The 23,878-nt window shown below is 34.4% G+C and overlaps 1 protein-coding gene across 5 annotated transcripts in view; it reads right to left on the reverse strand.

Annotated features, from left to right (window-relative positions):
* LOC111055159 (spectrin beta chain) overlaps window positions 1-23,878 on the reverse strand; it is a 156,604-nt gene that overhangs the window by 21,887 nt on the left and 110,839 nt on the right. For all 5 annotated transcript variants that reach the window (XM_039438264.1, XM_039438261.1, XM_039438265.1 and 2 more), the window contains exons 27-36: window positions 23,113-23,241; window positions 20,761-20,946; window positions 18,625-18,861; window positions 16,298-16,542; window positions 14,181-14,319; window positions 12,933-13,017; window positions 11,095-11,186; window positions 9,777-9,881; window positions 3,186-3,301; window positions 1,602-1,666 (exon numbers count right to left, since the gene is read on the reverse strand). In XM_039438264.1, the coding sequence (XP_039294198.1) occupies window positions 1,602-1,666; window positions 3,186-3,301; window positions 9,777-9,881; window positions 11,095-11,186; window positions 12,933-13,017; window positions 14,181-14,319; window positions 16,298-16,542; window positions 18,625-18,861; window positions 20,761-20,946; window positions 23,113-23,241 (1,399 nt within the window). The remainder of the gene's footprint in view (window positions 1-1,601; window positions 1,667-3,185; window positions 3,302-9,776; window positions 9,882-11,094; window positions 11,187-12,932; window positions 13,018-14,180; window positions 14,320-16,297; window positions 16,543-18,624; window positions 18,862-20,760; window positions 20,947-23,112; window positions 23,242-23,878) is intronic.

Below are 23,878 nucleotides of genomic sequence, written 5' to 3' on the forward strand. Positions count from 1 at the left end.
TCGTAACTATTAACAAACATTACAAACAAACACGTTGACCACGCATGCGCAACTATTGGTTAGTTCGACCTAGGAGCTTGCCAAGCTCGACCTCTGTTACACGCTCTTCTAGCGTTCCACTCTTGCTCCACCTTCGATCATCAATCGCTCTGCTCGAGTGACGTTCGATTGCGGAGCAGAGCGAAAGTCTGTACGAACCTTTACAGTATCTTAATAAGCTGAAAATCAGCTGATAAAATGGGAAATGCGCGTGTTCGTGACGCATAAGTTTGTAGGCACCTTAGAGAGTTATCTCACAATTAAACTGAAAACTCTATGCTCTACATAAATAAGTTATTTACAAGAACACTTTCCTTTAAATCATAAAATATAAAAAATTATATTGATTTCTTCCTAGAAATGATAATATATTATCCGCTTCTAAGTTATGCGTGGAATCTTGTTACTTACGATTTACTTTCTATCTGATTTCTTTTTATTCAATTTTAACAGTTCCACTGACTTAAAAAACGACCAATAAATAAATACTTCATTAGCAAAGATACTAGAGCAATTATAATTGAGAGACAATTGTTACAAGAGAAAATTTAGAATAAATCACCAGAATAACACATCACTCGCATACCTTTCATATTATATTCAACTTGCAAAAGGACAGAAAGAAAGGAAGATTCGCACTAATCACATTAGAAATATAAAACAAAATACCTTTACATAGGTAACCTCAAAATCAGTTTCAATAGTTGAAAGCCTCAAGACCAATTCAATTACCAATCACTCAACACACAAAAAACACATCACAAACCATACTCAATGTTATTAAATCCATTCAACCATCAATGAACATCATAAATTCATTCATCAATGTTATTATTCTTCCACCGATTATTCTAGAATATCTTTCACCACGTTTCTCTCAGAAAAATCAAGGGCCTATTCCTTGAAGGTCACATTTCTTGTTGTGAAAAGTACCTTATTCACGTATACTCTACTCAGGAACCTTGTTTTTCGGTCAACTTCCTGATAAGATAAATGTTTATGCATGAAAAAGCAATGACAAATGTACAGATGATACAATCAGGAATGGATAGAGCCTATCTTATTTAGGACCTATTTCTTGAAACATCATATTTCTTGTTGTAAAAAGTACCTTATCTAAGAATATTCTACTCAGGAACCTTGTTTACGGTCAACTTCCTGATAAGATAAATGTTTATCCATGAAAAAGCAATGACAAATGTACAGATACAATCAGGAATGGATAGAGCCTATCTTATTTAGGACCTATTTCTTGAAACATCATATTTCTTGTTGTAAAAAGTACCTTATTCACGTATATTCTACTCAGGAACGTTGTTTTACAGTCAACTTCCTGATAAGAAATTTTTATCCATGAAAAAGCAATGACAAATGAACAGATGATACAATCAGGAATGGATAGAGCCTATCTTATTTATTAGACCTATTTTCAGGAACTTATATTCATAGTGAACATTGAATACAATGCAAGGAGTTGAGATGACAGAGGAATGCAGATGAAAGTGAACATGATATATAATGATTCAAAAGCAAAAAGAGAGAGAAAGAGCATTGGCACATACCTTTTCTGCTATCTTCCTTCTCACTAAGGGCTGCTTCACCTTCAGCTGAAGTATCACCGTCGGGCCTATAAAATTAAATAAATTTATGAATGAATAAAATAAAGACAAAACCCTCGTGGAATCATCTTACGCCTGCCTAGTGGGAAGAAATGGATGAATATCGAAATAATTATACAGATTGAACAGTCCCCATGTCAACTGAACAGTGAAATGTGAAATAGAAATTAAAAGAAATAAATGAAAACAAATGAAAAATCATAATCCAATACTGTACATTGAAATTTACTGTATTCAAGTTATGCTTCTAAGTCATGAATCATTCTTTCTCATCATTTAACTTCCATTTATTGGTAGGTTTCGAGTAACCATATTTATTGTTGACTAGAAGGTTTTAATTAAACAATTAAAATATTAATACTATAGTAAAAATATAAACAATTAATATAGTATTAATATAGTATTATAGTATTCGCTGATAGTATTCAGTGAATCTCTCTATCTAATCATACTTAATAATTGGCCAAGAGGCAGTCAAGAAAACACTCTAATGAAAAGCTATAAAAGATTATACAGTAGTCAGCCTCCAAGTGGTTCTCCAGGCATAAATAGCTGTTAGGAGATGGTTTTATTATGTTTTAGGTTTTTGAAGGTGCTCCTCAATGTTTTAATTAAAAACTTGACGAACTGCAAACTTGACCTACTGGAATCTTAAAGAATTGGAAATAGACCTATAACCATCCTCGGTGAATTAATAATCGATATGCAAAATTTCAAGTTAATCAGTCAAGTATTTCAGACATGATGATGCGTCATTCGTGAATTTCCTTTCCCGTACGTCTATAAGCCAATGCTTTCTTAATTATAGATGACATATATTGCAGTTATTGAAGAAAATGTAATATGTAATAAAGAATTTGACTACTAACTATAATCATAGAGAAACAATTGCATAAGTAGATATCCCATGGTATAGGACGTTTATGTCGCAACTTTTACTGTTATCCCAAGCCGATAGTTCATGTAATTCTTTCCCGTGAAGCTGTGTGACACTGGTAGTCTCTCATATTGTGCCGTTCATACACTCTCACCCCAACAAAACAGTAAAAATCGACAATAATCAACAGTAATCGGCTTGAGATAACAGTAAAAGTTGCGACATAAACGCCCTATACCATGGGATATCTACTTACGCTATTGTTTCTCTATGCTATAATGTTGAAGGTTTTTGAAATAGTCAGATGCATAGTTAGGCCTAATTATTGAAATGCAACATGTTTAATTTTTTTTCCAACAATTTTTCATAAGGAAAAATTTGAGCATCTAGTGACCCACTTTTAATAAAAGATGATGCGGAAAAAAACCTTAACCTACTTCCAACCAGAGTTGAGCATAAGATGATTTGACATAATATAAAAAGCAACTGTTATCTCCTGTATTGGTCCATCTCAATGGTTTGGCATAATAGCCAAAGCAACTGTTATCTCCTCTATTATTTCATCTCAATGGTATACACCGGATTGCTATTATTACTGACTAAAAAAATATTGTTCAAATTGGAACTAAAATATATTTTTAGTTTTTTACCTATCTCCGCCACCATCGTGGGGTGAGGTGGGGGGAGATGCCTGTTTGGCGGCCAATTCTTCTTGTCTCTTTCGTTCCTCTTCTTCTTTTCTTCGTTTCAGGTCTTTCAATTCAAACTGAAACAAAAAATTATAAATATCACAGCAGCAAGTACACAACAAGTACAATTTCTCATTCTTTGTAAAAATAGCAATGATCATTGAATTGAAAGGAGGGACAGATAAAGGTAAACTATTAGGCTAGGCAGACACCAGTCAGTCAAGACAAGACACGTTCAGTCACAATACTTCACATAGTTGCTTATGAAGAGATGTCTAATTGCAATGTCTAATCATGTCTTGTCTTGTCTTGACTAACTGGTGTGCGCCTTGTCTTAGGTATGAGCTATTTACGAGAAATATCTGAAATAAGGTAGGGTTGAAAGTTACAAGGATATTATTATATAAATTCAGCTTAAACCTTCAGAGATTCAAAGATTTAGCTTTACCTTGGAAATATTGACTCTACGTCTGCCCAAAGATAATCTGAGTTTAAATCTGCTTTTAGTAAGTTATGATTTATTTGAACCTATCATATTTTCTAAGAACGGTATCTTCTAGGGCTACTCAATATTTTTTGAACAAATCGACAACCTAGTACCTTCACATAATAATAAACTGGTACAATTAAGTTTGCTTTTATTGAAATAAAAGGGTGCTTGATTCGTTGAAACAATCATTTCTTTGTATATTAAAAAGTGTAATTTTATTTTTTTAAAGTCATCAAGTGAAAATGCTTGGTAGAAGAATAAATAATAAGAAATTTAGAAGAATGATAAATTTGATTACATATTTAATAATAATATGCAAGTTAAACATGCAGAATATATGGAACTGTTAAATGGCTGAGAACATGCAAATAAGAAAAGCATCCAAATTTATAGAAATATATCGTGGATCATTGATTTGGCATGCATAATAAAAATCATTATAAATGAAACAGAATTGATGAAAATTGAATTAGCAGTGCTAAACCTCACTGCAATATTGCTATTGTTAAGAATATATGATTCGTTGATAGAAATCATCTTCATTTGTAGATTTACCAGTGTAATTCTATTTATATATGAAGCATTAAATGATAATGCTTAATAGAACAATAAATAATTAAATTTCCCACTTCCTATCTGAGATTCACTTCTTCCTGTCAGCAAAATACAGAGTGGCCCTAAAGTCACTACTCATTAGGCTATGTAACAACTTTTAGTGCCGGTTGCACAAAAGACATTTGAATTTTAATCGTGATTAATTCCACCAGAACCAATCAGAGAAGCCTCTTTTCGAAAAAGTCTTCTCTGATTGGTATCGTGAAATAAATCAGGATTACAATTTAATCGGCTTTTGTGCAACCGGACCTAAGACGGGTTACTACTTTTGGGTCAATCTTTATTGAACATCAATGTTTCCCCTTCAACCACTGCCAATAGTAGGCCTATAACGTGAATATCACTTAGTTCCTCTTTGCACAATCATATGAAGCTCAAGAAATTTGAGACAAGTTGAAAGCAAAGCCGAAAGCTTCTTAAAATTGCGCGCCAAAACAATCTCCAACAAACCTCACACTCGACTTCCGGCGGAAACACTTCCGACAAGCTCGACTCACTTCCGGTCGTTGTGTAACTGCCACTATACGACACACTATCACCCTCTTCCTCTTCCCCCGAACAGCTGGCGATCGTCAAACTTTTGCGCCAATCCTGGTCGTACAGAAAGGAGCGAGGCCGATTCACACGCGGGCCCGTCTCCCTTCTGCGCAAAGGCAGTTCCCCAGCGATGGTGCGCGCCCTGTTGCGTCGCACAGGGCGGTACAGGCGGTCACAGTCGTTGATTATCGCCCGCACCAACAGCTCGTCATTATCGGCCACAAAACTCCTCGGTCTCTTTCTACATTCATCCCTCGCACTTTCAACCTTCCCTAGAACATCGTTCACTCTGTTTCCACTCCCAAAACTATCCGGTTTCTGTCTACGACGCAGTTCAACACCACCACTATCATCAACCTTCTCCAAACTTTCAAGCCTTATCGTCACACTTTTCCTTTTAACTGATTTTTCCTCAGAAGGTTTTCCTTCCACATCAACCACACTCATTCTCACAGATTTACTTTTCCTCAACAGTAACTTCCCTTCCAAATCATCTTCAGGTGATGAAGATTTACCACCTCCAACCAACGAAATTCTTTCTAAACTATCATGGACAAATTTCCCATCTCTGAATGACTCCTCAAGAGAAGATCTTTCCCTGAATACCGATTTTCTTTCTAAACCACCAGGTTCCATCACAATCCCATCTTGTACAAAATTCTCTTTCGTTGACAATTCCCCATCTACTATTGACTCCCTTTCCACTAAACCCTTTCTATCTACTATGGATTTCCCTGATTTTGCTTCTATTAATAATTTCCCATCTTCCAATAGATTTCTCCCTACGGAACCCTTCTCATCTACCATAAATTTCCCTTCTAATAAACATTCCCCTCCTCCATTATTCATATTCCTTCCCCATAAATAATAGTTCAAAGTATGATCTTGTTCTGACTTTATAAAATTCACTATTTGCCACTCCAAATCATCCGTCCTTCCATCAACTAGTTCTCTATAACACAATCTACCCGGGCACTCATCACCAACCTCTTCTGAACCCACATTATTTTCTCCAAATTTCACATACTTTCCTTCATCTAAATCACAACCATCAACTCCTTCATAACTTCTAAAACTACCAGAACTCCCTCCCAACCTTCTAGATTCGCAAAACTTCCAAAAATCATCAACATCCCTTCTGCGGTCACCACCTTTAAACAGCAACCCTTCAGATTCCAGAGCCTCCACATATTTAGAATCCAAACTTTCAACGGAAATCACGTGACCAAGACCTCCTCCCGTACAATAGAAAATGGCCGGAAACGAAAAGTGCCGGCCATACTTCCTTTCACACTAATATTTCCGAAAAATTCCAATATTTTTTACAAAATAATATTGAAAAGATGCACACCGAACCCCAAATAGCAGTGTAGGTTGATGTTAGTTAGTGAGTGGTTACATGCAACAAAAAGTGACAACTAAATTAGAAACAAACAGAAATCAACAAAAAATTAAACACTAATGAAAAAATGCATAACGTTCATACGAATTAGCTAAATTAGTTTGAACATTCAAATGTTCTAAGCGTTTAGAACATTCAAAACGTTCATATGAATTAGCTAAGTTACTTTGGATTAGTTAAAAAGGCATTACTAAACTAATAATTTTTTGTAGTACTATTGAAAACGTTGTAGTAGTTGTAAATATTATGAAATGGCAGGATATTAATTAATTTGAATAGCGTGCATTAGGTTCAGATGAATTAGCTAAATTAGTTTGGAGTAGTTGAAAAAGCATTACTACACTAATTATTATTTTAGTATGAATTAAATAATTACTATGAAAAACAAGATAGTTATAATTAGTATTGTAGTAGATTGAATAGTGAGAATATAATTGAGTCTGAGGCCCGGTTGCACAAAAGCAGCTTAATTTTTAACCGTGATTAACTTAACGAGAACCAATCAGAGGAGTTTTTGAAAAGACGGCTTCTCTGATTGGTTCTCGTGGAATTAATCACGGTTAAATTTAACAGGATTTTGTGCAATTGGCACTAAGAGTCAAAAAATAACACAATTCAACCATACTACTGATAGAAATTTAAAGAAAATTATAAAACAAGTACAAGTAACAATAAAGTATGAAAGAATTTATCATCTTGATTTCAACTTGATAAGTATGCCAAAGATCTCAATAAAAGTAAGATAATTATTGGAAAACATGTGTGCCGGGCACTCTCTTTAATTCAGGCCTTTTCCCAAGTTATAATAGTAAATTTAATACGCAATAGACTAGAGCCATTATTGTAAGTGAGTTAGCGAAATAAATTATTTTCTCTCTCTATTATGAACGGCCATGACTTCGAGTTTCCCATGATAGATATTTAAAAATTGTGGCTCCGAGTCGTCGAGGAATGAGATTATGGAATTATCTCTAAAACTTAGCCTTCTTGTCGCGACATAAAATGCGATAAGTTGGAAAACAGCAAGCATTGAAATTTTAACAAACTACCGATTTTGCAGTTACTATTTGGTCCAAAGGCTGTAGAAGCCACGCGACGATTGGTCAAATTGATTCCATTCGCCCAATAGGAGACCTGTTTCTAAATACAGTAGTGGGGATTCCCCAGTCGAGAGACCAGATTACGTTCCGGAGGACACTTTGCTAGGAGCACTACGAGAGTAAAGATGTAGTCACTATGTTTCGCCCTTTTTGGGCAGGTTTATAAGTTTATTTCATTAGTTAATGTAGGAGCTAGTTTGATTTTTTATTAAAGTTTAAATTTTCTAGTAGTGCCATGTCCTGAAAGGTTTAATTGTGTTTCTTCATCATGTACGAATAATTGTTTCTTCAAATAACCGCTAAGGTACGTAAAATGAGGTTAAAATATAATTTAGGGAATTTAATTGATTGAAACTTCCATAAGAGTATTGAATTAATTAAGCCTGTTATTTTTCAAGTTAATAATATTGATTGAGAATAATCCTTTTGATTTTATTAGTGATGGAAGATACTTATAAATTTTTTTCTACAGAAGTATAGAAAGTTTTCAGTTACGTTACATTTGAGTTATTGTTTCTGGAGATATATTATCGTAGAGTATTGCTGAAAGTCAGGAAGATAGCCTTTAAATTGGAATGAAACTTTTAAGATTATGTTCATATTGAGTTTATGACATTTTTTAATTTATATTTTTCAGACTCTGTTTTCTTATGTCATTAAGGCTTTTGAATGATTTAGTAAATTTTTTATGATAGAAATCTTAATAGATGAAGAAGAAAGTTTTTCTTCTCCAGGAAATCAATATTAATGAATGTTCAAATTTTAAGACAATTTAAATTATTTTCTTTGTGTCTACTAATTTTATTTAATTAAAGGTGAATCTTATAAGGCAAACATTATCTTTCCTTAAAGTGAAATTTTCAATATTTTTTTCTTTTATTGTGTTATAAAGTGTCTTGTTTTATTAGGTGATAAATTCATAATTTCAGTTGATACTAGTTTTTGGACTTGTATTTGTAGGTAAATCAAATCATAAACTCTGGAATGTTCATTTTTAATTAAGGTTCTGAGCAGTTTTGGGCGAATGCCCGTTATTTACACACGGATTGCGTCCTATAGTTCATAAATAATAAATAAAATAAATGTTGGCTGGCGCACAAGTTTCCAACAATACTAGCCGAGCTACTATATGAAAAATTATATTTGATTTCGCAAACCAAACGAAAAATATCATATAAGTTAGCATCATTTCAATTTGAATTATTTGTGAAGAAAGATCCATTAATTCTGATAAAAAGAATCAGTAGTTTAAAGATAAAAATCTATATAAAATGAGGATTCAAAGAATGAGAGAATTTAATTAATTGTAATCAATAGATAACTCCTGTTTTAGCTTTTGATGAATTGTAGGAAGAGTTAGAAATTAATGCTGTAATACATTTATTTACAGCGGTTCATGTGTGTCCCCAAACCAACTTCTTGTACTACCACCTCTTTGGTTCCGCAACTTTATGTAAAACCGCTTCAAGACACCCGTTCAGACGACAGGTCTAGGGACGTAAGAGGACGTCGCCGTCAAGCCAAATTCAACCGGTAAAAGCTCACCGCCAAAAACAAGGTACTGTAACCCCGACGATAAAGCAACGTACAAACCAACGAAAGTGCAGTGTAGTGAAACAAAGGTTCATTCGAGAATGTCAATAAAAAGTGGGGATTCAAAATTATTATGAAATGGGTTATATGGGTTACTATCGACGAAATTTGGGTTCAACGGGTTTTTTTCTTTCTTGAGTAATTTCATGTTGAAATTGATTGGTTATTTTATGACTGATCTTGTTGGTTTTGTGACGTATTGCTATCTAAACGGGGATAGTAATGCGCCCCCGAATCAGATGAAGAATGTCAACAAAGTAACATGATATTGTTGTTTCTGTTGTTCAATTTTAGCTGCCAATGTTTATTGAAGCTGTTTGTATTTTTCTATTATTTCAAATTGTAGTGTTATTCTATAGTATAAACCTATTAAATCAGGCATGGCAAGATTAATTGAAGTTTTCTTGACTCTAGCCCGTTCACCTGCATGAATTAGGTATAGACTCAGGTATTTTCTAGATGTGTCGGCCTATTTCTAAATTCTAAATTTTATTCAAAATTATCTTATCTATTATCTTTTAAAAAGTGCAGGCACACATGTATGCTGTTAGATTCACAATGGGATTCAATGTTCAACAGATTTTGGATAGTTTCAAGTTATGATGAGCTAAACTCATGTTTAAAAAAAGTGAAACGTATTTCAAAATTATTAAGATACGATAAATAAATCATTCTACTGTATTAAGCTGAATACGAGTGTCTTCATTCATTTCAATTATTAGACGCATACAAATAATATCAAAGTATCAAGAAACGATTGCCAAAATCCAATCCAAAATAGGAAAACTATTTAATAGGCAAATGGGAAAACTCACGGTGGTAAGTCGTTCAAGGGCGCAGAACCTCTCCTCTTGGGCTGTGGCCGATTTCTCGAAAGCCTCGTGCTTCTTAATAAGGTTCTCGACTTCGTCGATTGTGTGCTGAAAAAAATCAAGTCAACAACATCAACATATTATTCTTTCAATAATACAATGGGAAAATTAATAAGCGAAGCAGACATTTAACTATAAACAAATTGTATATTATAGACTCTTATATTATTGACACTATAATCTCCGGTTAAGGGTCAAAACATAGTGCAGCGGCAAAGGTAGAGGGTAGCGGAGAAAGTAGCTTAGAGTATTGAAAACTAAAGTCTGTGAGATATTACTTTTAACATGAAGAGGAGAAACCCATCTCTCCTTCCACAGTTTGTAGCATAGACACAGACGGACATCCTGCGCACTATTGGATGTGCCGTGTCATTTTGCTTCACGTTCTTGTGATGAAACATCTCCGTAACATACACAAACCAATATACCTGCTGACCAGTAAACGACTTGGAACATTGCCATTGCCAGCAATAGCTGGAGGGGAGTGTTGTCTCTCACACAGACACAAAAGAAGGAGAATGCTGCTAGGTAGTGGGAGTGATTAGTGAAGGATAGAGCATCGGACCTCTGCGTCTTCGAGAAAGAGCGTCTTCGAAAAGTAATTTCTCACGGACTTTAATACATGTCTCCGCTCACTTCTACCTTCTACCCTACCTTTGCCGCTGCACTATGTGTTGACCCTAAAGAATGCTCAAGCTGAGTGATCCTGGCTTCTATTCCGAAGCCAGATAAATATTTTTGAGCAGTACTGTTAATTCAAATTTCCTAAAGCTATTTCCTGTGTTGCCATTATTTGATGTGTAAAAAAGCATTCAGATAACTTCACACCATTCATCTACAATTTATATTTATTCCGAAAGACATAGTTGTAAAAGTAAGAAATCTTAATATTCTCCTATTATTAATACAAAATACTCCCTATTATTAATCAATATTTTGTATTTATATAGGCCTACAGGTACAACAACTGAATAATGAGTAATTTCTCATGCTATTTTCAAATTCGAGAATAGCCGTTAGTATTAATCGATCGGCCAGCTAACTTGACTATGGTTTAACTGGTGATTGTAAGTGGAACTGTAATTGATTTCACCATTTTAAAGTTAAAAATGTAGATTATCTGGTTCCTGACTCAACAGAGATTCAAGTTTAAACTGCTATTGATCATAAAGGGCCTTAATATGTCGTTTATTAAGGTGACATGAGCTATCGCAGTTTGTGATGGAATGTAAAATTGAAAAATTGAGGTAATAAAACTCACGCCAAGTTCGGAGCTCATGAGATAGGGTTCCTGTGCCACAAGCCACGCCTCTGCAACGGCTGCATCACGCGCGAACTGGTACACTTCCAAGACTACAAGAAAAAAACACACAAATTAAATACAATATATCTAAATAAAATAGCATAATTTAAAGGTAAATATCACAAGAGATACCAATTGAAATGGGATCACGTCCAAAGTTACTTATAGGTATTATATAGAATATATTTGTTGAATCAATCAATCAAATCAAATTCATTTATAGTCAAAAAGAAAACAAACAATAATTTACTCATACACATACATACACATGCAAAAATGAAAATAAATTGTTAATAATACAATATTACACATACATGCATATACATGAGAGCAGAAAAAAGTAATAAGAATAAAGTTGGAATGCTAGTTTTCAAATTCCAGAAATGTAAAATAGAGTGAAAAAATATATTTATACAAAATATTGAAACAAAGAAAAGTAATTAGGATGATTAATAAAAACATTGGGATGATTGAAGTTGTTTCAGTAAAAGTTTTTGAGAACTAGAACCACCAAATGCAATGAAAAAAGTAATTTGATACTGTAAGAATTCAATTTATTGAAAAGTGTTAGAAACATTATTTGAGTATGAAATAGAATATCATTTTGAGTTTGAAATGGAATTGAAATACTCGTGTATATGGCAGAGTTAGGACTTGATAGTCTTCTCTACCTCTCAACACCTTGACATACAAAATATAATTATAAAGGTCGGGACACATATAACCGCACCGAGCCCGTTCCGAGGTACGGCCGAGCTACGTTCGCGACACGGTGATGATGGTAGGAGAACACACATATCCGTGCGACAGCCAAGCGGCAGCTGTGTCTCAGTTCTGTAGTGCTACTGTGGTCTGATTTCTGAATGTGTTAAAATATTGTTAATAATATAACACTATTAAAGCTTGTTACATCCGATTTAAATTAATATTTTTCAATTTTAAACTAATTACCTATAGACACATAATATGAGAATCATAGTGCTAGTATATATTTCGGTGCATAACAATACCAGACTCATGTGGTCATGTATTGTAAATATATATTAGCAATAAAATTGTTATCTTCTGTCTTATGTTTCTAAACGTAATTAGTTTTAAATTGAAAATTTAAGACACAGTCACGGGTTCTTCTTTTATACTTTTTGTTGTTTATTTTGTTATTTATTATATTATGTCTATTATACTTTTGGCTTGACTTATTATTTGGTTATACTTTTACTTTTGGTTCAACTTACTTTTCCGTTCAACCATATTTCTCATCACTTTGATCGTACAAAACTGAAAATTACGTATCTCTTCAATAAGTTTCTCACTCTCTACGTTAAACGAGCCCGCACCCGTCACCGTCAAAAAGTAAACTGAACTTGTCGGTGACGGCGCGGGCACGGCTCGGGCATCAAACACGGTGACGCGGTGCGGTAGTATGTGTCCCTACACGTTTAAAAGCATTTGTTTTCTCACTCGCCGTAGTACGTCCGACACTCGACCGTACCACGGCACGGGCTCGGTGGGGTTATGTGTGTCCAGGCCATTATTGTGTTATACTAAAGGATAAAAATCCAGTGGATGAGGATCTAGTTACAACAAACATTTAATAGATACGACCATTTTCAAAAATTATTTTAATTTGAATTTAAAAGAATATTTAACGCGAGAGTTGGGTCACAGAAGCTGGGTTGCACCAATATTAAAAGTAGCTTTACTTGATTGGTACAAACCAATATAAATATTAGTAAAATATTCAATATTAATGATCATTTTCACTGAATAAAAAAACGAAATTAATAAGAACTTACTGAGTTGGAGATTCTCCCAGCGTTCTTCCCATCTGTGTAGGAGGGCGTTGTTTTGATTACTCAAGCTTACAAGCTTCTCTTTGATCTGAAAACAAGAACAGAATTTATTTATCATAAAAAATTATTCTTATTCTCAAGGATTATGATTCAAAAGGCATTGGGACAAGACAGAAATATGCGAGGCTAATTTCAAAAAGAGTTTCAAGTTCCCGATCAATTAAATCTAAAAATCAACAATTCAGTTCCTAGTTGGAATCTAAATATTATTATATTCTGTCGGAACAATTTATTTTACAATTCAAAGCCAAGCAATATCCCTTGAACAATATTACAAAATAACACATCATGTTGTTCAATCCATAATGATAACACCTGATAAATTTGAAAATTGGTGAACTAGGACCCCATAAAATGGCGATTTTGCAATGCATTACGGGATTGTGTCATGACCTGTATTATTTATAGACCTTGAATTCCAAGTACGACACTAGCGCTGCATGTGAGTCTATGTCTCTTAAAGGTCATTGATAATAATGTGTACACACATGCTCGTCATACATAATAAATTGTGTTATCAGCTAAGGGCTTCCTACAAAAGTTTATGAGGTTAGGTTTTTGTATCTTAGATTTTTTGCTGTTTATTCTTTCTTCGCTGCCCTATTTGAGATTAGATTATTTTTGTATCATTACAATTTGTAATTTTCCAGTGGTTTAATTTATTATTATTAGTTGATAATTCTACGTTACAAGCAGCTGTTTTTCGTTGGAAGCCTTTGGCGTGAATGTCTTTAAAAACATGTCCGTTCACACATGTTCGACACACTAGTCTTGTCGTTAGTGACCACCCTCAAGGTGAATTTCGTTTGTGCGTAAAGTTCCACAGTCGACGACCACAAGCATTGTTGACATTCATATTGTCCAAATTTCAAGTGTGCTAAAACAGCTGATCAAATAACGTTTCATTATTTGTATTATTATTATTCAAGAATCAAACATTTCTAATAGTATCAACATATTCCCATTTGAATGTATAGAAAAGTATAAACTAAATTTCCCCCATTGAAAACATAATTAAACATAATCTTTAAGGTTATTTAGACAATTGAAATCTACCCAATCTGAGATCCTCTCCCTGTCGTGGTCGACGACGGCATTTACGCACAAACGAAAACCCAGCTTTAATGATTGAATAATGGCTGATTGCATTGAATAGCATAACTGAGACTGATGACTGATTGCATAGCATACCTCGTTGCTTGCATAGTGATTGCGTGATAGCAGCTCCTTGCCGAGTGAAATGCAGGCGGTGAAGTTGTCCTCCCTGGCGTCGATTTCCGCCTTCAGACTCTGGTGGTTGTTCATCAATAATTCAACTCCGCTCACGTCTCTGCAAATTCAACAAAACTCCCTTAAATACATTCCATAAACTAAGTAACTGCCAATCAATACAAAGGTTCAGGGGGAAACCGATTATTCTAGCCCATCTGATGTATATCTAGTCATTTTTTGGGTGCAAATTTCAAACAGAAATTCTATATTTGGATTATTATGAGATAAATTACAATTTGAAGCAATTTTGGACATTTGTAATGGTGAAGATGAAGATAAATTACAATTTGAAGCAATGTTGTCCATTTGTAATGGACATGTGATAAATTACAATTTGAAGCAATTTTGGACATTTGTAATGGTGAAGATGATTTTTTTTCTGTGAAAATTGAGTTTTAACCTTCTTCAACCTCAAAATTGTTTCATCAATCAAATGTTTAACTAAATTATGTGTAACGCTAGTTCGCCTCCATGGTGCACAATGGGTAACGCTAAATGGACTAGCAAATAATGGCGGTCAGACAAACTTATGTTCTCCTGACCGAAAACTACACATCTCAAAGAATTTGGAAATGTACAGTGTATATCTAGGCATTTGAGACTCATTAGCTATATATTTGTTGTGTATCTGCCATTCGCTGAATAAATAATAAATAGTTCATCTGAGTGGTAACCGAGAAAATTGAACTTGAAAGTTTAAAACTATAGTGGAGTCCACGTTATAATGGCAGTGAAGAAAGATAGGAGAAAAACGTTGCCAAACCTCTGTCTTGTCAATGCCTAGACGGTAGCAGATTCAGGTTTATTAATGTAACTGTTCACTCTCGGTTAAAATGATCAATCATATTTTATTAAACATAAATTATATTTTTTTAATAATTTCATAATGAATTTACATAATTAAGATGGAATGTTTTGTTAATTATTTAATAATTCTACATTGTTAAAAAGACGATCTGGCAACAGAGCAAAGCGAGAAAGAGATAGCGCTATCCGCTTTGTTGAATGAAAGACAAGGACCATTGCTAATCAAACACTGCCATTATAACGTGAACCTCACTATGGATAACTACCAAGTTGGCTAGATAAAACTTCTTGGAGGCTGTAACATTTCGCTATGTATAAAGTTTTACTATGTGCAATGCTCTTATTAAAATTGATTACATTTTGACCTGGTTGCACAAAAGCCTATTGAATTTTAATAATGGATCGGAAACTTCCTACTTAACTAATGTAGTTCACAGTGCACCAAGACACCGTCTTGAAGAGAATTTGATTTACCGCTCATTTCAAAATTGTACACAAACTGAATCTCAGTCAAAATACTATAAGATCACTTAAACTAAATCAATTAGAATAGAAAAATTATATCAAAAAAGTATTCTCAATATTATACTGTATATTCATGTTAATACTGTAATTCAGTATTCAGTGATTGATGAAACTTTCATCAACTGTTATACAAGCTACAAAGGCGAACAAGCTTGAAAGGCGACAAAGCTTAACAGTTGAAAACTTGACACCGAAGAAACTGCAAAATAATTGCCACTCTAGGCACGAATAGAAACAGAATGAAAAGTATCAATCCAAACAATGCATTTTACAAGACGCCAAGACTTGAGTGCACCAAGACCACGTCACGTGACTGCGCCATCTTGTTAGAAATTAAAATTACTGCTATCCGGGTCTTTTGAACCGGTCGCGGCAGTGAACGAGACCGATTAACCCGGATCAGTAAAGTGATCCGAACTTCCCATCTCTATACTATTACAATGCTGAACTTTCTTTCAAGATTGCGGATTTTTGCGTCAGGATACTAGCCGACTTTCCATTCTTTAATGTATTCTGTGCTCTAGGTGGCACTGACCGAATTTACTTCCCTTCAAGATGGCGGATTTTTGCGACACGATTCTGGGCGTGTTTTCATTCTGTATATATTCTGTGATTGAGGCACTCACTCTATCGATATTTGATCTTTATCGATATCTAATCAAAGACTTTTTCTAATCGATACTACTATTCTCAGTCGATTATACCTTGGCTTCTCGGAGGTGTTCATCTGGCGGACAACGTCGTCCATCCAGAGCATGAGTGTGCGCACCATGTTGAAGAACTTGAACAGGTCGGAGGTGTCGGCCAACTTCTGCTTGCGCGCGTCGCACATGGCCTGCAGGCCGGCCCAGGCGGCCACCACTTCGCCCTCCCTGTTTGTGATCTCCTTCGCCTTCTCACCGGCATATGAAGCTTGCAGTTTCGCCGACTCCTCCTCGATTTGCTGCACCTGCAATAGCAACAATACCACTTGATCAACTATAACAAAAAAGCAAAAAATATTAATCGTATTCAAGATATTTGAATTGATTTTGAATTTATCTATTTGCTAAAAACAAAATAAGAAAAGCTCAACAAATAAATATAAGTCTTAGTTTTAGTTAGTTTTAGTTTTATTCTAAGTTATTGACCAGCGCTGCTGGATAGACTTTGTCAAGGGTTTATAAAACATGTCACACGAAAGTTTCAAAATGTCATCTCACTATCAAGAAATTCACTCAGGCTATAAAGTGTATGTGCCTCCAAGAAAGATTTTAAAACTGCTCGGAATTGTCTATCACTTCCACTATTCCTGACCCACTCTGGTAGCTTATTGAACATTTTGAAACCAATGAAAGAATAACACCTCTGAGTCCTTGCTAAACGGCATCTTGGCATGTTGATAAGGTGAGTCTACTGCACTAAAATTAAAGTACATACATGAAAATTCAGGAACTGCTAATTTAATTGAAATAATTACAAAATTATATCCTTATTCATAATATTATAGATAACAATTTTTGAATAGAGATTTAATTATCCTAGTAAGAGTAAGTATAATATTATTATGCTCCAATGAGTACAGTAGGTGAGACAAAAACATCGGCAAAACGAGATATCTATATTAGTAGATATCTAATCAGTACAGATATATATTAGTTGTAATAGAATGAATTGATCAGTAGATTTTATCAATCTATATGAACAAATTAATTGATAGATTCATTGGTCGAAATAAAAACGTAGTACTACCATTAGTCGACGGGGAATTCAATGCACAAATTTTTATGTTTTATGTTTTAGCTTAGCTCTTTTTTACATTGACGTTGTCGATACATGTATTTGTTAATGGCAATAAAAATATTTGATTTGATTTGAATGCTAATCATAAGATTGTATATATTTAATGACTTTAAATCATCATCAATCATTCTTTATTCATAAATAATTGTATCAATGGATGATTATTATCAATATTACTTGGCCTAACCAATTAATTATTTATTTATCACATTCCACTGATACAAGCATAACATCAAAAAGTGATTGGGAGAGAAACAACAGAATTAATCAAAGAACAATATACGATATTATATTGGTAATAGAAATAGACATATAATATGAATAATAGGCATTAGACATTGTGAAAATAGTCATTTCAAAAAGACAATTAGACACTGGACATTTTAAAAATTGACAGTAAAATTGGATATAATAGACACAAAATTTGTTGATGTATAGATTTGATGTTCGGATATTGTGTTTCACTACTGTGACATTCTGTATATTGTATTTTATGTATAATGAATTTTGTATGTGACCTGGCTTGTGTACTGATGTACTCTGGCTCAAATAAAAATCATTGAATCAATAACTCCCCAAATTATTCCTCTCCCTAATTTGAAATAAGTAAGTCTAAATGCATATAGTTAATAGCCAGTCAAAATTAGGTTACGCGATAGCAATTTATTGAAATTTTCACAATATTAGAATAGAATGTATTGGATAGAATAGGATTGTATTTATTGATGTGGCAAAGTTTGGACAGTAATTTCTACTCTACCATTTAACCAAATTAAGAGTCCAATAATTTGGAGTCCAAATAATATATAAATACTATTGTCAATCTGAGGGCCTGTTTCAGAGCTGTTTGAAGTCTATAACTTATCTAACTTACTTCTAGTAAGTAAGCTCTAGACTCCAAACAGCTGGAGTCAGAAAATTGGCTTTCCAAAACGGAGCGTAATTGCAGTAGATAGTTGCAGCAAAATAAATATTTATTTTCTCATTTCTATAATTGGAAACGTTTTTCCTTAACGAAATACAACATTTCTGAATAATTCAAAATAGCTGAATCTTTACACGATTTTCTCTTTATGTTATTTTGTATTCAATTTTCTAGTTATTCGAAATGTAATTTGAACGTGACTTTGACTATGACTACGACTACACCCCTTTCCGGAAAGCTAATTTTCTGACTCCAGCTGTTTGAAGTTTAGAACTTATCTAAATCGCGAGCTCGGAAACCGGCCCTAAATGGTTGTAATCGTACCTGCGACTGTAGCGTGAGCAGATCCTGCAAGAAGTTCTGGTGCTTGCGTTGCAGGGTGCTGACCGAGCCGGCATCGCGACCCAACTCATCAGACATGGCGTGCTGCTTCTCCGAGATGCGACCCAACACGTCCTTGCAGTCGTGGAAGAACTTGTGCAGTTCGCGCGACGCCACCAGCATCTGCGTCCGCGTCTCGATCAACTCCAACAGGTCTTGCCACGACTCGTTCAGCGAATCCTAATCAATACAAATTAATTACTAAATCAATATTTAATAGGACAACACACACTAGAAGATTATAAGACGTTTTATGCCTCTGTATGACCTCGACTCGTTCAATCCTAATCCTAATCCTAATCAATACAAATTAATTATTAAATCAATATTGAATAGGACAACACACACTAGATTAGTAGACGTTTTATGCCTCTATATGACCACGACACGTTCAGCGAATCCTAATCAATACAAATTAATGACTAAATCAATATTGAATAGGACAACACAAACTAGATTAATAGACGTTTTATGCCTCTATATGATTATGTTTCTAATCCATTTGAATTGAAAATTACCGGTCTGTTTAATTTTCAACTGGGAATAGAACTCAAACTGATCAATTGGAAACATAATATATTTTTCAAATAAATTAAGAATGTGCTTTTTGAACCAAGAATACAAGATCTTTATTTGCCATAAAATAAAAAGTTTACAATAGGCATCGTCAGTTGAACAATATTTTCATTTTTAAAATAATTGAGTCAATTTGTCACATTTATAAAATCATTTTTAGATACAATCACTTTTAGATCACAATTTAGATACTGATCTGTTGAGTAAAATCCTCTAACCTCAAGGCTCAACTCACACTTACGACTAAGGTCGAGAAGAGACTACTCTAGTCGAGAGCATGTGTTTTCAAATGGTGACGTCGCGGAGACTAGAATCGACTGGTCTGAGTGTCACCATTTGGAAACACAACATGCTCTCGACTAGAGTCGAGTCTCTTCTCGACCTGAGTCGCGTAAGTGTGAGTTGAGCCTTAGCCATCCAGTAATAGTTCTTTTAAAAATGTTCAGCAACCATGATATCTAATTAAAACAAAATGAAATATATAACAATTTACAAACGCTGATATTTGGTCAGCTGAAGGCTCACAATCGACTTGACTTTGACTCTTCTTTGACTCTTCGACTTTGACAAGCGTGACTCGAATCGTATGACTCCATTCACGGATACTCCAGTATCTCAGGAGCTTACGACTCAAGTCGCTTGTCTTGCTCTTTGTCACTATTTAGGTTGCCAGCAGGTTTATTTTTATCAAGTTTTTTGTGATGTTCAAGTGGATAATACATTTTACAATATTTTTCCAACAAAATTAATAATTGATCCACGTTAATTCCTAACCTCACTTGATTGTAGAAATTCGATATTAGAGTACCTCAGTCGCGGAGTATCCGATACTGGAATCGCCTAATCTGAGCGTGATCATTTGAAAACAAATGAAAAAATACTTTACCAAGCGAAGTTGGGACTTGCGTCGCCAAAAGACAGTCACGACTCGCTTCGCGGTTTGAGTCGCGCTAGTGACCTTTTTCATTTTGATAACTTGATAGTCTAACTTTATATCTTCAAATTGAAAAACCTTGAAAAATATTACCAGTGAAAAGTTTTTTTTTTCTAGCCGCTCGCACAACCTCAACTTAAGACGGGATTTCGTTTGTGCGTAAATGCCGTCGTCGACCACGACAAGATGGGGATCTCAGATTGGGTAGATTTCAATTTGTTTAAAAAAACCTCAAAGATTATGTTCAATTATGTTGTAATGCAGGAGGTTGCGTTTATACTTTTTTATACTGTACTTTTAAATGACAATATGTTGATATTATTATAAATGTTTTGATTCTTGAATAATAAACACAAATAATGAAAAGTTGATCAGCTGTTTTAGCACACTTGAAATTTGGACAGTATGAATGTCAACAATGCTTGTCGTCGTTGACTGCAAAAGTTTACGCACAAACGAAAATGCACCTTTAAGTTACTTATTTCAATCTCAAAGCCTTTGCGTTGTTGCAGCCACCTGGTTTTGAACTATGCCAACAAGTAGGGTGACTGAATGAATTGGGTACTGACCTTCCACTCGGCAATGAGTGCAGAGTCGCTGTGCGAGGCGGCAATCAGCTGATCGGCAATGGCGTTGACGGCATTCACCCGCTCACTTCCGGTCGCCTCCGTGTCCCGTTGGAACTCCTTGAATCGCTCCCACAACAGGGTCACGTGCTCGTAGTCCTGGCCCAGCTCGTGAGAACCAGCCACAACCTACAAATGAACATTCTCTTTAGAGATTCGGTCTTCGGACATGTTTCAATTTCAAACGAATATTCATCGAGCTTGCTTGGTCTAGAAGTTGAAATGCTCTCACAATCATTTCTTCGAATGTATTGATGAGTTGTTTAAGCACAAATTCATTCAGTAATCAAAATTAAACAAAACTCAAATAACGTTAAAACACTGATAAAGTGCAGTAAATGAGTTTCTGTCAATAAATTTAAAAAATGATCATCTGGTAAAAAGATTAGGTACATAGTCACATAGTCATTTGAATAGATATCAATCAAAATACAATAAGAAATAAAATTGATAAAATGTACATTCAAAAATACAATATAAAATTTACTACAGATGTAAAGAAAATTGCATTTTTAGGAAATCAACCTGCTCAACTATGGGAAACCCATGTACTAGAGCAGGTGTTTGTATCAGTAGCCTAAAACCCTTGAAATTAATAAAATGTTCATATTTAAAAATACAATAAAAAATTCACTACAGATGTAAAGAAAATTCAATTTTTAGGAAACTAACCTACTCAACTATGGGAAACCCATTGAGTGAGCTCACATATTGTTCGAAATTATAAAATTCAATGATGAAATCACTTGTGATTTTACTGTCACAGGGTTTGAGTCATAATCACTTGTAATCACTGAAATATTCTGGAAATATGGGAAGATACTGTGAAATTCACGTCATTCACATTCATGTAGTTATGTTGACATAAAGTACAATTTAAATTGTACTATATTCAGCTGTAGTACTGTTGACATCAAGTATTATTTAAATTGAACATTATCATAGAGAAACAATAGCATAAGTAGATATCCCATGGTATAGGGCGTTTATGTCGCAACTTTTACTGTTATCTCAAGCCGATAGTTCATGTAATTCTTTCCCGTGAAGCTGTGTGACACTGGTAGTCCTCATATTGTGCCGTTCATACACTCTCACCCCAACAAAACAGTAAAACTCGACAATAATCAACAGTAATCGGCTTGAGATAACAGAAAAAGTTGCTACATAAACGCCCTGTACCATGGGATATCTACTTACGCTATTGTTTCTCTCAATCTCAATTTCAATTTATTCATTCTTTGCACATTTTACATAGTTTAAATACACAAAAATACAAAATAAATAAAGAGTACAAAAGAATGTGTAGCTCGCAAGACTTTCGTCTGTTCGCGAGCATGAGTAAGAGAATATAAAGATTGAGAAACGTAGAAAAGAAAAAATATTTATAAAATAGAATATAATAAATGACTAAGAATAGCCTAATGGTAAAATAAATTTGAAATACAGAGTGAAATGAAGAACAGTTTTTTTTACAATATAAGAGGGAAAACCTGAGAAAGAGAAGAAGCACAGTGAATGCACAAGTCAACTGGTGATGAGAAGAGGTGAGTGGAGAAACGTAAATTTAGAATTTGTTATAAGCTACTGCCTTTGATTACTGAAAACGTCAGGTGATGTTTTGATCCATGATAAGATTTCTTTTCTCTTATAGCAATTTTGATTGTCTGATATGAAGTCTTGTGGTATAATATTTACTAGTTTGTCACATCTATACGGAAATCGCATTCTACATACTGTTAGATTAGTTTCAGGTAAGTCAGATCTCCTGTAAGTTTGGCGCGTGTTATATGGAGTAATTCGGGTATTGAAAAGATTTTTCTATGACATTATTCAGCTACGTAGCTTCGAATTTTCAATGCTTCTATTTTAGTGTTGTCACCAGGTATTTGTGTAATTAATTAATTTAGTGTAACCCGTGCGGTTTCCGATAGAAGTGTTATGCCTCAAATGCATATGTTGCCTTAAAGGTGCGTACAGACTTGTGCACCACGAACGCACGCATTTCGATTTTCATCAGCAGATGTCACAGAAAAGATAAGTCACATTCACATAGTCATAGAATTGATAACCATCAAAATACAAATAAGCAATGAAAAGATTAGATTACTATTATATAGCTTACTATACCTATACTTGTACAGAAACTGTAATACAAAGATATCGTATTATTGAAGCATTGAAAATAAACATAGAATCATCAAATGAAAAAGGGAAATGCACGTGTTCGTGGTGCGTAAGTCTGTAGGCAGCTTAGCAAACCAAGTATTTGAATGAACAAATGGGTGATTTACTAACCTCTCGTTCGGCGATCCATTGCTCGAGATCGCTGACCTCACGATTCAGCATGAACAGCTGAAGGGCCTCATCCAGCTTGGCACGGCGCTCACCCGATAGATCCTTGAGGCCAGCGTACAGTTTGTCAACCTGATATCAAACAAAAAAATATTCATCAGTAATAATTAAATTGTCTTAAATCGAATATCAAGTCAGTGACCAAGTTGCACAAAAGCCCTGATCAGGATTGAATGCTACCAGAACCTACCAGAGAATACCTTTTTGAGAAGAAGGCTTCTCAGATTGTTTCTTGTGGTATCCAATCACGATTAGAACTTGACATGCTTTTATGCCAACTGATCCATGAAGTGATGAATTGCACATCACTTACATCGATGTGAGTGATAAACGCACACTCCAAGTACGGTAATGTATTTATTCACTTCATCACTTGCCACACATAGAATAGTCACTCACATTGAGACTTAAATTGCATACCTTCATTTAATTGATTGAACGTAGTGAGGTGTATGTTTCAACTCGATTTGCTTTTGTCTATCTGTATGTAACGCGATTACGGCCAAACGCGTTGATAGAATTCGATGAGATTTGGCAGGAAATCCTTCCTTTGTTCCTTTTGTTCAAAAGAAATTGTTCCTTTTTCAACTGCGCGTTGATGTATACACAAGGTTTTTGAAATTTTGCATTTTAAGGATAATATGATAGTGATAAGGATATCACTATTATATATATATATATATATATATATATATATATTATATATTAT

This window comes from Nilaparvata lugens, chromosome 11 (assembly GCF_014356525.2).
Source record: "Nilaparvata lugens isolate BPH chromosome 11, ASM1435652v1, whole genome shotgun sequence".
Taxonomy (NCBI): domain Eukaryota; kingdom Metazoa; phylum Arthropoda; class Insecta; order Hemiptera; family Delphacidae; genus Nilaparvata; species Nilaparvata lugens.